At 42.2% G+C, this 16,142-nt stretch overlaps 1 protein-coding gene across 5 annotated transcripts in view; it reads right to left on the reverse strand.

The window, feature by feature from the left end:
- Positions 1-16,142, reverse strand: part of LOC127377785 (rho guanine nucleotide exchange factor 10-like protein) — a 103,344-nt gene that overhangs the window by 3,469 nt on the left and 83,733 nt on the right. For all 5 annotated transcript variants that reach the window (XM_051425998.1, XM_051425996.1, XM_051425997.1 and 2 more), the window contains 2 exons: positions 11,344-11,515; positions 10,157-10,273 (listed from right to left, as the gene is read on the reverse strand). In XM_051425998.1, coding sequence (XP_051281958.1) covers positions 10,157-10,273; positions 11,344-11,515 — 289 coding nt within the window. The remainder of the gene's footprint in view (positions 1-10,156; positions 10,274-11,343; positions 11,516-16,142) is intronic.

Below are 16,142 nucleotides of genomic sequence, written 5' to 3' on the forward strand. Positions count from 1 at the left end.
TCCCTGGTCAGCGCACCACTAATGGGAGTCAACATCTGCAGCTTTAAAGAGGAAGTCTGCCAGCTGACTTTTTCGAGCAACGTGACGTTAATGCTGAGTCGTTAACTTTGCAAAGCAACAAACAAAACGCCTTTCCTCCTGCAACCTACACCAGCGGACACCGCACAGCAGAGACTGTTTGGACCCCAGAACTGCATCTCTTTCCAGCCTGGCTCACAGGACCACCAGCTGATCTACACAGCTCACCGGCAACTCTTCTTTTTCTTCTTCCTCCCTCCATTGTTACCACTGTCGGTAACGTACTGGGCATAGACAGATAACTTAACGGAGTTAACAGCTAAGCAAGGACTGTTTAATTACTGTAAAGGTTACTGATGTGTTTTATTCAGGTTATTGTGGTTATTTTATTGTGTTGTTTAACGCAGGTTTCTGTAGCAACTAGTCTCTGAGACAGGTGCTAAGGTGATGTTAGTTTAATGTTATGCTTCACACAGACACCGTCTTTGCATGCAACCAACTCCCTTTTAACGGCACCGTTAATCTACGATCACATGCACACATATTCGGCCTAAACCTCAGCACACACGAGGAGAGGGAAATCAAACCCTCCAGCTCTTCCGTGCTCTTTGTCTCTCACCAACACATGTATCATGCTCAGCTGAAACATCTGGTCAGAGGACAAAGGACACGCACCTTTTCTGGCGCGCAACCCCCCATGCTCACACACACACAGACACACCGTTTTCCTCTAACTTAGTTCCCTAACGTTTTATACCTGCTGGTTTTTTCGTACAAGAGTAGGTGATACCAACCGGCTGGGGCGGCTGTGGCTCAGAGGCAGAGCGGGTGGTCCACTAATCAGAAGGTTGTTGGTTTGATCCCCAGCTCCTCCCGCCACATGTCGAAGTATCCTTGAGCAAGATACTGAACCCCAAATTGCTGTGCATCAGTGTATGAATGTTTATGAATGCATTACTTTCTGATCGATGGCCATCACTGAGTGAATGTGTGTGAAAGGGTGAATGTGGCACATAGTGTAAAAGCGCTTTGAGTGGTCGGAAGACTAGAAAGTTGCTATACAAGTACAGGTCCATTTACCAACCTCTTCTATGCAGAACTCCAAAGCCTTCCACAACTATTAATAGTGATTTTGGTTGTAGTTTCTAAATTAATAGTTCAGTGTTTTTTTTTATGAGACTGATCAATCAATTATTGGCTAACGTTTCCCTTATTTAAGGGTGGTGCCCCAAGGATCTTTAACCCCTATAGGGCACTCATTGAAATACTTGGAAATTAAAAATTTCAACCCTGGAGTGTTATTGGTGGATATAAGAAGACATTTTTCCTTTTTTGATTTTTAAAAAAAGTTTCAGTTTTAGGCTGAAAATCAAAGTCAATGATGTCTAGGTGGGCTGGCACAACAACAGTCTGTGGCACAGCAGGTCTCCTCTTCCCATAGAAGGACTGAGCAGACAACTAGTACATTGTGGTGAAATTGATTTATTCATCAAATGAAAGAATTTGAGAATATTGATTATTAAACCCTCATATTAGTTACCTTAAGAGTCTGTTGTTGCTGCTAGCTATTCTGAGCTAGACCTACACTGTAGGAAAAATATGAATTTGTTTCAGCATTCGAATCAGACATATTCAATGCAACCTAGTCAAACTAGTCTAAAATTAGCTGTAAATTAAAGTGCTCCTCCTTTTTATTTAGACACAGCTGTGCCACCGACCCTGTGATAAACAGAGCTTGTACCCGACTGATTCTGCCATGCATTTCAGTCCAAGTAAAGAAGTAGAGCCTGAGACAGAGCCAAAGCATGCAACCAGCCCAGTGAAAAATTAAAGTTACCTCCCTAGCTGTTACTACCACGTGTTACAGCCTCTGCTATTTAGGAGACCTGCACTCAACAGAGTTAGAACCCAGTTCACACAATGAGGAATAGTTAGGGCTTAGATTAGCAAATGTGACTCTGGCTTTTCTGATTCAAACTCCTCCCCTAGCGAGAGGTTAGCTTCCTCTCCCGTAACAAGATGGGACCAGTACCCAACCGACCCTGAGTCCTTGGGAAGAAAGTCAGTTCCTCAACCTCCACAGAGAGACAGAAGGAATAACTACCTAACTTCCTAACCCCCCAAATCAGACATTGAAGTGATACGTAGCATATCTTGGAGCAGATATTCAGCCCCTGCCTGTCAACCAAAGGGAACTTCAGCAAGTGACACACATGTCTGCAGTCAAGCTAGCTTAGCCTCGCTTTCCCCAGGATAGAACTCACAGTGTCCATGCCTTGAAGCGCTTGAGCTTATGGAACCTTTTGATCCAAACAACTGGAATCACCATATCGAAGATTATTTTAGGGAGTTAGATAACAATCTAATTGACTTAGAAATTGACTCTCCCACCCAGAGGGAGAAAGTCTCAACCTCCTAGTGTCAGAAATGACTACACCGAGCTCTGTCAAGCCCTGACACAAGAGTTCTCTTCTCCTGCTGATGAGACCTCAGCAATGGTTGCAGTCTCCTTAATTAAACATTCCCGACATGAAAATCAAATGTCTAAAGCATGTGTACTTCCAGGGTAAGAATGCACCAGGCTTAGAAGACAACAGGTCTTCTAGGTCCTTGTTTTTGCAGAACCTGCATCCATGTGTATGCACACGTCGTACTGAGGACACAGCATGATAAGCCCCTTAATGCCCGACATTAGGAAGATAACACAGGTGGTTTGGGAAACTGTTGCTGCTTGCAAAACAAGCATCACAACAAAGGAACTGGCCAACTTAAATGTTAAAGCGTCACACAAACCTACTGCCCCAAAACATCACCCTCACATAAGCTTGAAGGGGGGTGACAAACAACAGTATAGGGACACCGAACGCAACCACCGTGCCCACCAACTGCGACGAGATAGGCATTCTCAAAGCAGAAGCTGTAGAAAGCCATACTCAGATATGCAGCCCCATATCTGAGTATGGCTGACAGTGACTCTGAATGTCTCTCTGCCTCTGGCTACCAGGAGTGTTACAGCCTTGTGCCACAAGTTAGGAAAAGCTTTAGGCATAAGAACAAAAGAGCTCGCTCACATTCATGATGACACAGTCCATCCCTGTACTGACAGTAAGCTAACCCAGCGTACCTTTTTCTGCAGTTCTATAGGCAAACTCAAAAAAACTCAGTACAGTATTCCAAAACTCAGTAATAACCCTCAGTAGCAAAAACTTCATTTTTGATAAAATTATTACTATTAGAGACAAAATTAATAACCAAATGCCCTCAACAGGTATCGCTAGGGTTAGTTCAGGAACTCCAAGTTCAGGAACTTTAACAAATGTAAAATCACATATATATTTAGACGGTTTGTCTATCGATCTTCATCAACTAACTTCAATTATTTCTACATTGAAGCCATTAACCTGTCTGTTAGACCCCATCCCAACTACGCTGCTTAAAGAAATCTTACCCTTAATTGGCACTTCTTTACTGGACATAATCAATCTTTCTTTATTGTCAGGATATGTATCACAGTCCTTTAAAGTAGCTGTAATTAAACCCCTTCTTAAAAAGCCCACTCTTGACCAAGGAGTTTTAGCCAACTATAGAGCGATTTCTAACCTCCCCTGCCTTTCTATAATTCTGGAGAAAGTAGTCGCCAAGCAGTTGTGTGACTTTCTACATAGCAACAGCTTATTTGAGGATTTTCAGTCAGGATTTAGAGTTCATCACAGCACAGAGACAGCACTGGTTAAAGTTAATAACGACCTTGTAATTGCTTTCCGACAATGGACTTGTTTCTGTACTTTTATTATTAGATGTTAATATTCTTTTACAGAGACTTGAGCATCAGATTTTTATGCATATCGGTGAAAGGGGCCCCGGATGGTACAGTTTATGGGCTCCTGAGGGGCCATTTTCATCACAACTGAAATGTGTGCCGCGTTTCATGAGTCTTCGAGCATGGGAAAGCTAAAAATGCGATTCATTTTTACTAAAATAATAAAATTGTCCTTGGCGTGCCGTCAAAGTCGGCCATTTTGAATCGAATGTCAAACTGTGATGCCATTTCCGGCAATTTCAGGGATTCTATTTTAACAAACTCCTCCTAATGAATTGATCAGAACAACTTTAAAATTGGTGAGTACATTCAGAGAAGTTCAGGATGTTACGTTATTAAAATCTGTACATTCGGTCAAACGGTGTGTCCATGGTGTGCCTTCAAGAATCAGCCTTGACATGACAATTGAAACCCTAACCCTACTGCTAAACCTAACTGCAGTACAGATTCTCCATTTGCACCCAAACTTTACAAGTTTGTTAAGAGCCCTGGTCTAAACGCATCTGAGTGCCAATTTTCATGTCGCGGTCTGCACACCCAGAGTTGCGTCGAGTGCGAGGGCCTGATCATCACTGCTTGCAGTTTTAATTAGGGACTGAGCCAGTATCAACTGGAAGGTCCCTATTGTTTTTGCTATGTTTATTAGGGACCGAGCCAGTGTCAAACACTGTGAGGTCTCTATTGTTTTTGCTCCGTTTATTATTGGGGACTGAGCCAGTGTCAACACTGGGAGGACCCTATTGTAATTGCTCAGTTTATTAGGGACTGAGCCAGCAACTGCTGGAAGTCCCTATTGTATCTGCTATGTTTCTTCTTCTTCTTCTTACCTATTATTATTATTTTTAGCCCCCTTTGACTGCATTTTTGCCCCCCTGAACATATACGAAAACTACATTTTATTTGGCAAAGTTGTCAGGCGTGGTGAAAATGGGGATATTCTATGCGTTGCTTTTGGGTTGGCCACTAGGTGGCGCTACTATCATATAAAATGCGTTTAGGCTAATAACTTCTGCATAGTTTGTCGCACATTCAAAAACCTTGTATCCACGCGTTCGGTGAATAGAGCTGAATCTCCCCATATAGGCCACGCCCACTTCCGCCAAGAATTTTTCTCCGCTAGAGCGCAAAATGTCCATAAACTACTTTTCTGTGTTCCCCCCATGCGCTTTGTCCGATTCCGCAAAAAATTTCACGTAGCATCTGGGGACCGTCCTAATAAAAAATTAATTCAAAGAATTTTGATATTTCAAAAAATAAGCACGATATAAAATTAGTACTTCCTGTAGATTTTTCGTCAAAAAAGGAAGAGGACCATTTGTCCACATTGGTATGTCCGATTGACACCAAGCTTGGGTCGATAGTTCCCCATGTCTTCCTTAGGCATCTTGCACAATTTCAGGCCATCACCACTAGGTGGTGCTCTTTAAAATGAAGAAGTTTATATCTCTGCAACGGCACGTGTGATTAAAATGAAAATTGGTACGATGCTTGCCCATGACTCCCTGAGGCTCGCTAAAAAAAAAAAACTATCCACCACTAGGTGGCGTTCTGGTGGCATGGTAAATCACTGTGTGGAGAACATAATAGTTATGAGTATGAAATTCACAGGGCACGTGTAGAGTGGTGCCTGAAGCTCACATACCGAAAATCGTGTTTCTCGTGTTTGTAGCGCCCCCCCAGCGCCACGTTTCACCGATATGTATGAAACTCGGTAGGCACGTGTAACATGTCGAGACGTACAAAAAAGCCTCTTGGACCCATACCCCAAACCCCACGGGAAGTCGGCCATTTTTGATTTTGATTCTCACTTTCGGCGAACTTTTCACGTTGTATTTGAACGAACTCCTCATAGGGAATTTATAGGATCTGCATCAAAATTGGTCAGTACAGTCAAAAAATGGTGCTGATTAAAAGTTGTGCTATTTGTGCATGTACATTAAAGGGCGTGTCCGTGGCGTGGCATCAAAGTCAGCCATTTTGAATTCTGTGCTCATTTTCTGTGATTTTTCGTGTTGTAGTTGAACAAACTCCTCCTAGGGAATTTATCTGATCTACTTCAAAATTTGTCAGTACAGTCAAAAAACGGTGCTGATCAAAAGTTGTGCTATTTGTGCATGTACGTTGAAGGGCGTGTCGTTGGCCTGCGTCAAAATTGGCCATTTTGAATTCCGTGGTCATTTTCGGTGAATTTTTTGCCTTGTAGTTGAACGAACTCCTCCTAGGGAATTTATCTGATCTGCTTCAAAATTTGTCAGTACAGTCAAAAAATGGTGCTGATTAAAAGTTGTGCTATTTGTGCATGTACGTTGAAGGGCGTGTCGTTGGCCTGCGTCAAAGATGGCTATTTTGAATTCCGTGGTCATTTTCGGTGAATTTTTTGCCTTGTACTTGAATGAACTCCTCCTAGGGAATTTATCGGATTTGCTTCAAAATTGGTCAGTACAGTCAAAAAATGGTGCTGATTAAAAGTTATGCTATTTGTGACTGTACGTTGAAGGGCGTGTCCGTGACGTGCCCTTAAAGTTGGCCAGGTTGAATCGAATGTCAAACTGTGGTACCATTTCCGGCATTACTCTGACTTCCAGCTTTTTTTTGTGTTGTATTTGAACAAACTCCTCCTAGAGAATTTGTCGTATCTGCATCAAAATTGGTCAGTACAGTCAAAAAACATTGCTGATTAAAAGTTGTGCTATTTGTGCATGTACATTAAAGGGCGTGTCCGTGGCATGGCATCAAAGTCAGCCATTTTGAATTCTGTGCTCATTTTCTGTGATTTTTCGTGTTGTAGTTGAACGAACTCCTCCTAGGGAATTTATCTGATCTACTTCAAAATTTGTCAGTACAGTCAAAAAATGGTGCTGATTAAAAGTTGTGCTATTTGTGCATGTACGTTGAAGGGCGTGTCGTTGGCCTGCGTCAAAGTTGGCCATTTTGAATTCCATAGTCATTTTCGGTGAATTTTTTGCCTTATATTTGAAAGAACTCCTGCTAGGGAATTTATCGGATCTGCTTCAAAATTGGTCAGTACAGTCAAAAAATGGTGCTGATTAAAAGTTGTGCTATTTGAGACTGTATGTTGAAGGGCGTGTCGTTGGCCTGCGTCAAAGGTGGCCATTTTGAATTCCATAGTCATTTTCTGTGAATTTTTTGCCTTGTATTTGAAAGAACTCCTCCTAGGGAATTTATCTGATCTGCTTCAAAATTTGTCAGTACAGTCAAAAAATGGTGCTGATTAAAAGTTGTGCTATTTGTGCATGTACGTTGAAGGGTGTGTCGTTGGCCTGCGTCAAAGATGGCCACTTTGAATTCCGTGGTCATTTTCGATGAATTTTTTGCCTTGTACTTGAACGAACTCCTCCTAGGGAATTTATCGGATCTACTTCAAAATTGGTCAGTACAGTCAAAAAATGGTGCTGATTAAAAGTTGTGCTATTTGAGACTGTATGTTGAAGGGCGTGTGTCAAAATTGGCCATTGTAAATTCAGTGGTCTTGTATTTGAACAAATTTGTGACTGTATGTTAAACCGCGTGCCAGTGACGACTTGTCAAATTCAGCCGATTCGCCATAAAACAGTACTCATAACTTCAGTGTGCAATGTCCAATCTCCAATAAATTTCATAAATTCTGTAACAGTCTCGCCCTGAACACGTCCTCATAACTTCAGCGTACGTGGTCCAATCTCAATGCCCTGAACACGTCTATGTGATAATATTCAGACATAGTGATAGCACTACCTACTGGCAACAGGAAGTAAGCGCTGCATGGCGATTTTGAGCTGATTAACGGCAGATTTTCATGTTGTGGTCCGCACGTGTTACGACAGCACATGACGCAGCCGCAGCACACCCCGAGTCGTGGGGAGTGCGAGGTCCCGCCTTATGCTGCTTGCAGCTTTAATTAGGGACCTCGTAAGCGACTGCTGGAGGTCCCTATTGTTTTTGCTCCGTTTCTTACCTATTATTAGGGACCGAGCCAGCGACCGGCAAGGTCCCTATTGTTTTTGCTTGATTTCTTCTTCTTACCTATTATTAGGGATCGAGCACTGACCAGTGCAAGACCCTATTGTTCCTTAAGGAATTATTAGGGACCTCGCAAGCGACCGCTGGAGGTCCCTATTGTTTTTGCTTCGTTTCTTCTTCCCTATTATTAGGGACCGAGCCAGCGACCGGCAAGGTCCCTATTGTTTTTGCTTGCTTTCTTCTTCTTACCTATTATTATTTTTAGCCCCCTTTCACTGCATTTTTGCCCCCCTGAACATATATACGAAAAGTCAATTTTATTTGGCAAAGTTGTCAGGCCTGGTGAAAATGGGGATATTCTATGGGTCGCTTTCGTGTTGGCCACTAGCTGGCGCTAGTATCATAAAAAATGCATTTATGCTAATAACTTCTGCATAGTTTGCCGCACATTCAAAAACCTTGTATCCACGCGTTCGGTGAATGGAGCTGAATCTCCCCATATAGGCCACGCCCACTTCCGCCTATAATTCTTATCCGCTGGAGCGCGAAATGTCCATAAACTACTTTTCCGTGTTCCCCCCATGCGCTTTGTCCGATTCCGCAAAAAATTACACACTAGGTGGCGCTCTTTAAAATGAAGAATTTTTTATCTCTTCAACGGTATGTGTGATTAAGATGAAACTTGGTACGATGCTTCCCCATGGCTCCCTGAGGCTCCCTTTAAAAGGACAAAAAAAATACGCCACTAGGTGGCGCTCTTTTGGCATGATAAATCACTGTGCGGAGACCGTAATAGTTATGAATATGAAATTCACAGGGTACGTGTACAGTAGTACCTGAAGCTCACATACCAAAAATCATGTTTGTCGTGTGTGTAGCGCCCCCTACAGGATAAAAAAACAGCAGCCCCGGCGCCACGTTTCACCAATATGTACGAAACTCGGTAGGCACGTGTGACGTACAAAAAAGCCTCTTGGACCCATACCCGAAACCCCACAGAAAGTCGGCCATTTTGATTTTGATTTTCACTTTCGGCTAACTTTTCGCGTTGTATTTGAACGAACTCCTCCTAGGGAATTTATCGGATCTGCTTCAAAATTTGTGAGTACAGTCAAAAAATGGTTCTGATTAAAAGTTGTGCTATTTGTGCATGTACGTTGAAGGGCGTGTCCATGGCGTGCCCTCAAAGTTGGCCATAGTGAATTCCGTGCACATTTTCGGTGAATTTTTCGCCTTGTATTTGAACGAACTCCTCCTAGGGAATTTATCGGATCTGCTTCAAAATTGGTCAGTACAGTCAAAAAATGGTGCTGATTAAAAGTTGTGCTATTTGTGCATGTACATTAAAAGGCGTGTCCGTGGCGTGCTCTCAAAGTTGGTCAGGTTGAATCAAATGTCAAGCTATGATGCTATTTCCGGCATTTAAGGGCTTCTGTTTTAACTAACTCCTCCTACACATTTTATCAGATTGACTTCAAATTCGATCACTTCAATCTACAAACATTGGTTATCAAAAGTTGTGCTATTTTTGACTGTATGTTTAACTGTGTGCCCGTGACGACGTGTCGAATTCCACCGATTGGCCATCAAACAGATAGTACTCATATCTTCAGTGTACAGTCCCACCCTGAACACGTCCTCATAACTTCAGCGTACATGATCCAATCTCAATGAAACTTCACGTGTTTGATAACAGTCCCACCCTGAACACGTCTACATGACAATATTCAGACATAGTGATAGCGCCACATACTGGTAACAGGAAGTACCATTTTATACTTTCATGTTCTACTCCTCGCAGGATGATCAGATCCAGCTGAAATGTACTTATAAAATGCAAAACACATTGTTGATGATATGTGTTGACTGTGGTGAGGGGCGTGTCTGTGGGGTGGCGGGAAATTTTGATGGACCGCCACAAAACACGAATTCGCTATAACTTGAGTGTACATTGTCCAATCGGCTCCACACTTCAAATGCTTGATAACAGTCCCGCCCTGAACACGTGTACAGGACAATATTCAGACATAGTGATAGCGCCACCTACTGGCAACAGGAAGTAAGCGCCGCGTGGCGATTTTGAGCCGATTAACGGCAGATTTTCATGTTGTGGCCCGCACGCGTTACGTCGGCACGCGACGCGGCCGCAGCACGCCCCGAGTTGCGTGGAGTGCGAGGTCCCGCCCAACGCTGCTTGCAGCTTTAATTTTGTATAATCTTTTGATAAATATAAACTTAATAAACTTAACCAAAATTAATTGATTACACTAATACAGTTAAACCACTGTTGTACCAACAATTGGTACCGCTGTGATTTATCATAGCAACCCTATAAGAGCTAATCTACTCTGCACTGACCGGTGATCTTGGGGATGCCTTCCAGGGTGGGTACAGGGAAAGTGAGGATGATGCCTTGGCTGGTCCCCACCCAGAGCAGGCCCTGGCAGATCAGCAAGCTGGAGACATAAACTTGACCTGAAACAAACAGACATTCAACCAATAATATGCCCACCATCACTGCTATCACAATCTCATGTAGTCTGTGGATCGCCGTCTCCCATAACCTGGACATTTCAGTCACTCAGCAGCTCAGAAAGGTTGTTGAAAATACAGACTAAGCAGATGGTAGTAACAACAAAATATTAGTTACATTGACAAGGAAAAGTTCTGACCATTAAGGTCAGTAGAAACCATTTGAAATCAAAGATGGCGCAGGTTATCATCCTCATTCACTTACTGAATAAACTGTTGTCTCATTTATATGTCTTTTAGCTACCAGTGAGAGTGCTTTGTTGCTGAATTACACTGCAGTCACTAAAGAAATGAGTCCTGAAACCTGGAACTGAGTTAGCATTTTAGCCCATCTGGTTCAATTTCCTCAGTCAGTGGGTTTTTTGAATGGGTTTTTGCTCAGATGTCTGTTGTTTACACAAGCTAACCTTAACCCTAACCCTTGTTCTACAGCATAAAATATTTTCATAAATACCCAATTCTGAAGCTTTTACGTGTCTTGAAAAAGGCTGTTGCTTACAAGTGGCTAAATGAGACTACAGAGGTTGACTGTGGGTTAGACTTATCTACTCAATAGTCCACCTTTACAGGCTTGCTGTGTTTATACTTGCACTACTTTTCTCTTGCAAACTCAAACTTGTAGATTTTAATGACAAGGTTTAATTACAAGTTGGAAGTTTGGTGGTGGTGACATTGAAGTAGTTGGTGTGCCAAACGTTGCTACTTCTGGCGTTCACATTTACGCTTCAGAAATCCTAAAATTGTTCAAAGGTTTTCATTTGAATTTTTTTTTTTTTATTTGATCGAAGATTATTTTGCTTAGCAAAACATGTATCATAAACCTTTGTTTACCACAGAGCTTATTTTATGCAGTAACGGATGGAAAAACCCCATTGGATTTTTGTGGAGGGAACCAGATTGATGCTAACTTGCTGGTTAGACTACAAAAAAAATCTCTGCAGCACGTTTTTTACGTTTATCAGCACAATACACTATGCATCTGATTCATCTTGTAACATATTGTTTAGCCTTGCCTGGTGTCAGATGGGCAGCGTGGGTGGAGACATTGACTTCCTGCAGTGGTTCCAAGGTCTCGGTGTGAAACAGGTGAATAGAGGAGCCGTCAGTGAAGGCCATCCAAACCCCCCCACCTGAACGGACCATGTGGCTAACACTGCAGCCTGGATCAGAGTGGGCTTCGAAACTCTACAGTACAGAGAAAGACAGAGTCACAGTCTATAAATCATGTGTCAGCTACAAAGCCTATGACATAGGCTTCTTTAGAATTTGTGTCATATTGGTCATTTAGAGCAGATATTCTTTGCAAGCACATGAATTATATTTTGTAGAGACATTTTTACCAAGCAAAAATCTGCTCTGTGCTCAATCAGTTTGTTTGTGTGTTTATTATTATCCATATAAACAGCAAATCAGTATTATTTGATTTCTAAAGCTCCCTTTTTTTCTCTCCTTTCTTTTCTGGCACCCAATTTATGTGCAGGTCTTTCCCTGGCAAGGAAATTCTAGTAATTCTACAAGCTAGTAAATAGTTTAGATCATGAGGCAACCTGTGGCTGGTAAATAAAGCAAACACGGAAGTGCAGTTCCTCTAACGGGCACTTGTGGCTGGCTCCAGAAGTTGTTGACAGCAGAACTAAACATATTTACAGCCTGGTACAAAAAACGGTAACCACTGAACCATTGTGCTGCCTCATTGTACCTAAAGTCTCAAAGATGTTAGAAAAAAATGACCCACTACATAGGTATGTCAGTGTAACTGTGTGCAAGGTCCTTCTTTTATTCAAATTCATCCACTCAATAGCTTTAGCATTTTACGCACATGTTTATATTCCAGCAGTTTCACAAAGTCTTATCAAAGCAGTGAGGTCACAAGCTCAACAAAAGCCCAAAGCTCAATCACACACACATATACATCAATGAGTGAACACATTCCTAAGACCGAGCTGCAGACATCAGCGAGGAAATTGAGGAAGAAGAGTCATGCTGCCTCTGGCAGCCTTTTAGCTGTCAGTCAAGCTCACATACAACAGGTGCCAGAGTCCCTGAGGACTAACCTCTACATACACTTCCCGTGCACACCTGATGCCAGACACAGGTCTATCAGGAGACAGCACAGTGGAGAATTACAGCTGACAGCCTGTGATTGCTGGCTGTGGTCGGGTGAGAATTCACATTCATTATTATAGAGGCAGACATAATGCAGGCTGAATCCAACTCCATTACATGTGGCATTTTAACCTAATTTTTTATGTATTTAGTTATTTTTTGGGGGCTTTTATTGGATAGTGGCAGCCAAAGACAGACAGGAAAGGGAGGCAGAAAGAGGGGGGATGACACGCAGCAAAGGGCCGCAGGTCCCTGACCACGGATCTTTGAGTAAAGAGACCAGTAAAGATCTCCAGCTCCAGGCCACATAGCACTGTGACTAGTGCGGGTTTGGCATTCAGGTGGCCCTATGCTGTATGCAGCAACCTCACTGCCGGATTGTCTGTAAAGGATAAGTTCACAATTTTATGCCCATCTGAACATTGAAACTTGTGCGCCTGGCTCAAAGGTAGAGCGGGTCATCCACTAATCGTAAAGTTGGCGGTTCAATCCCCAGTTCCTCTCGCTGGATGTCGAAGTGTCCTTCAGCAAGACACTAAACCCCAAATTGCTCCCGATGCTGTGCATTGGTGGGTGTATGAGTGTATTGGCCCCAAACACCTCAGAGACTCACTGTCTAAAGATATAGTTACTCTAGATGGTATTACCTTGGCCTCCAACACCACTGTCAGGAATCTTGGAGTTATCTTCGATCAGGATATGTCCTTTAATTGCCACATAAAGCAAACCTCCATGGCTGCCTTTTTTCATTTACGTAACATTACAAAAATTTGACACATCCTGTCACAGACAGATGCAGAAAAACTAGTCCATGCATTTGTTACTTCTAGGCTGGATTACTGCAACTCCTTATTATCAGGTTGCCCCAATAAGTCCATTAAGACACTCCAATTAATTCAGAACACTGCAGAATGAGTACTGACATGAACTAAGACAATAGATCATATTTCTCCTGTGTTAGCATCTCTGCACTGGCTCCTTGTAAAATTCAGAATATAATTTAAAATCCTCCTCCTCACCAACAAAGCTCTTCATGGTCAGGCCCCTTCATATCTTAAGGAGCTCATAGTACTGTATTACCCCCCTAGAACACTGCTTTCCTGAGCACTGACCATGCAAAGGCCCTATTGTGTCTGTTATTATTATTATTTTTTTGTCCATTTAATCGCATTTTTGTATGCTTTCCCATGCTCGACAGCTCAAGAAACTTTGCACAAAATTAAACGCATGTACGCATGTGTATCATACTCATACAAGCAAAAAAGCCTCTTGGAGCCATACCCAAAACTAAACAGGAAGTCGGCCACTTTGGATTTTGTGGTGATTTCTGCTGATTTTTGGCGTTGTAATTGAACAAACTCTTCCTAGGGAATTGATCGGATCGACCTCAAATTTCGTCACATTTGGACACAGCCATCTTAAGACATTTATGATTAAAAGTACGACATTCAGTCGAACAGCGTGGACAGGGCATGGTGTCCCGTTGTGTCCAATTTCGAACCTTGGCCATGAAAACAGAAAGTTGTCATTACTTCTGCGTACATGATCCGATCGCAACGAAACGTCATATGTTTGATTACAGTCCCGCCCTGAACACATCTATGTCATAATGTTCACTAATAGTGAGAGCGCCACCTAGTGGTGAAAGGAAATGTCATTTTTATACTTTTATGTATATCTTCAAGCAGATTTACCAGATCCAGCTGAAATTCTGTCTGAACTCCCTTAGGATGATGACCATGACAGCTTGTGAATCTGAAGAATTTTTAAAGAACCACATTACCTTTGTGACATGCCTGAAACCTCATGAAACTTTGCACAGAATTCAGTTGTGGCTAAGGCTAACGTATTGTCTTGGTCCCGTAGATGGGGCATCACAAAATGGCTTAGCCACACCCCTCCAGAATCAGCCCCGAAGACACGTACGACCGACATTTATGTTTCATGATCGGACAAGCAGAAAAGCTTCTTGGACCCATAACCCAAAACAACAGAAGGTCAGCCATTGTGAATTTCATGGTCATTTTCGGCAATTTGCACACGTTGTATTTGAACAAATTCCTCATAGGGAATGAATCGGATCAACTTCAAATTTAATCAGCGCAATCTAAAGACATTCATGATAAAAAGTTGTGAAATCTATGACATTCCATCAAACGGCGTGCCCGTGGCGTGGTGTCCAATTTCGACGATTCGCCATTAAATAGGAAGTTGTCATAACGTCAGTGTATATGGTCCAATCTCCCTGAAACTTCACAAGTTTGATAAGAGTCCCATCCTGAACACGTCCTTCTGTCTTTGCCTCTGTGTCTCTGTCTCTGTCTCTCTCTCTCTCTCTCTCACTCACCCCAACTGGTCGAGGCCACCCACCTCGAGCTGGGGTCCTTCCAAGATTTCTGCCTCTTTAAAGGACGTTTTTCCTTGCCACCGTCGTCAAGTGCTTGCTCATGGTGGGAACTGTTGGGTCTCTGTAAATAATTTTATAAGGAGTATGGTCTAGACCTGCTCTATTTGAAAAGTGTCCTGAGATGACTTCTGTTATGAATTGGTGCTATGCAAATACAATTTCATTTAATTTCTTGAATTGAGTGTGCATGAATGATTAGTTTCCATTATGGTGAGCAGTTGGCACCTTGCATGTCAGCCACTGCCATCAGTATATGAATGTGTGTGAATGGGGTGAGTGTGGCATGTAGTGTACAGCGCATTGAGTGGTCCAAAGACTAGGAAGGCGCTATATAAGTACAGTTAGTTTACCACCTTTTATATGTCGATGATCTGGCATTGATAGTCACAAGAAGGGACTACTACTGCTGAAAATATGTCTCAAGCCTGAAACGACAATGAAAACTGTCTGTTAACCCTGCCAGGACTGCTAAGTACTCCAAACCAATGTGTTTCAGCAAAGTTTCTGGACAAGCTTAAAAATTAATTTTAAATTTGCTACTGTCCTGTCTATACTTCCTGGTTTAAAATCTGGCACAACTGAATTTGTAGTTGGCTAGCCCTGCTGTAACCAATCCACTGACAGGCTTAATCTTTTTAAGAAATAATTTTCCAGGACTTTTCCAGAACATTTCACAGTTTTTCTTAACAATACAGCACTTGCTCACAAATGGTGCCATAGGTGGTCATTGTTTAAGGGATACGTACACCTTTCGTGGCATACTTGACTCTTTCCACTTTTGAATAGACTATAGTTTTCCTTTTACCGTAAAATTATTATAATTTGGCCACAGCAGAAGCTAAAATACAATAAAACATTTCCAGCACAATATAGGTTATTTCCAGGATATTTGGTCACTTTAATCAATTTCCAGGTGATTCCATGACTGAAAAACTAGTCTCTAAATGGAAACCCTGCACTGAAGTACTTGCAAATGTGCATTACAGCAGCAAGTTCTTATTTTACATTAATGTACAGACCATCTCCCATTACAATGTCCTGGAAGCTTGTTGTTAGCAGCACACTGCCTGTATAAATCATTATTTATGACATTTTATATAAAACACAGATATCAAATGTGTTGAAATTATGTCTGGGCTTTACCAACACTGTGTGAATGTGTGTGAAAGGGCAAATGTGGCATGTAGTGTGAAATCACTTTGAGTGGTCTAAAGACTAGAAAGTCGCTATACAAGTACAAGTCCATTTACTATTTACCATTTAGACCACATTTTGCCTACCAATGCAATATGACTTCAG

This window comes from Dicentrarchus labrax, unplaced genomic scaffold (genome assembly GCF_905237075.1).
Source record: "Dicentrarchus labrax unplaced genomic scaffold, dlabrax2021, whole genome shotgun sequence".
Classification (NCBI taxonomy): Eukaryota; Metazoa; Chordata; class Actinopteri; family Moronidae; genus Dicentrarchus; species Dicentrarchus labrax.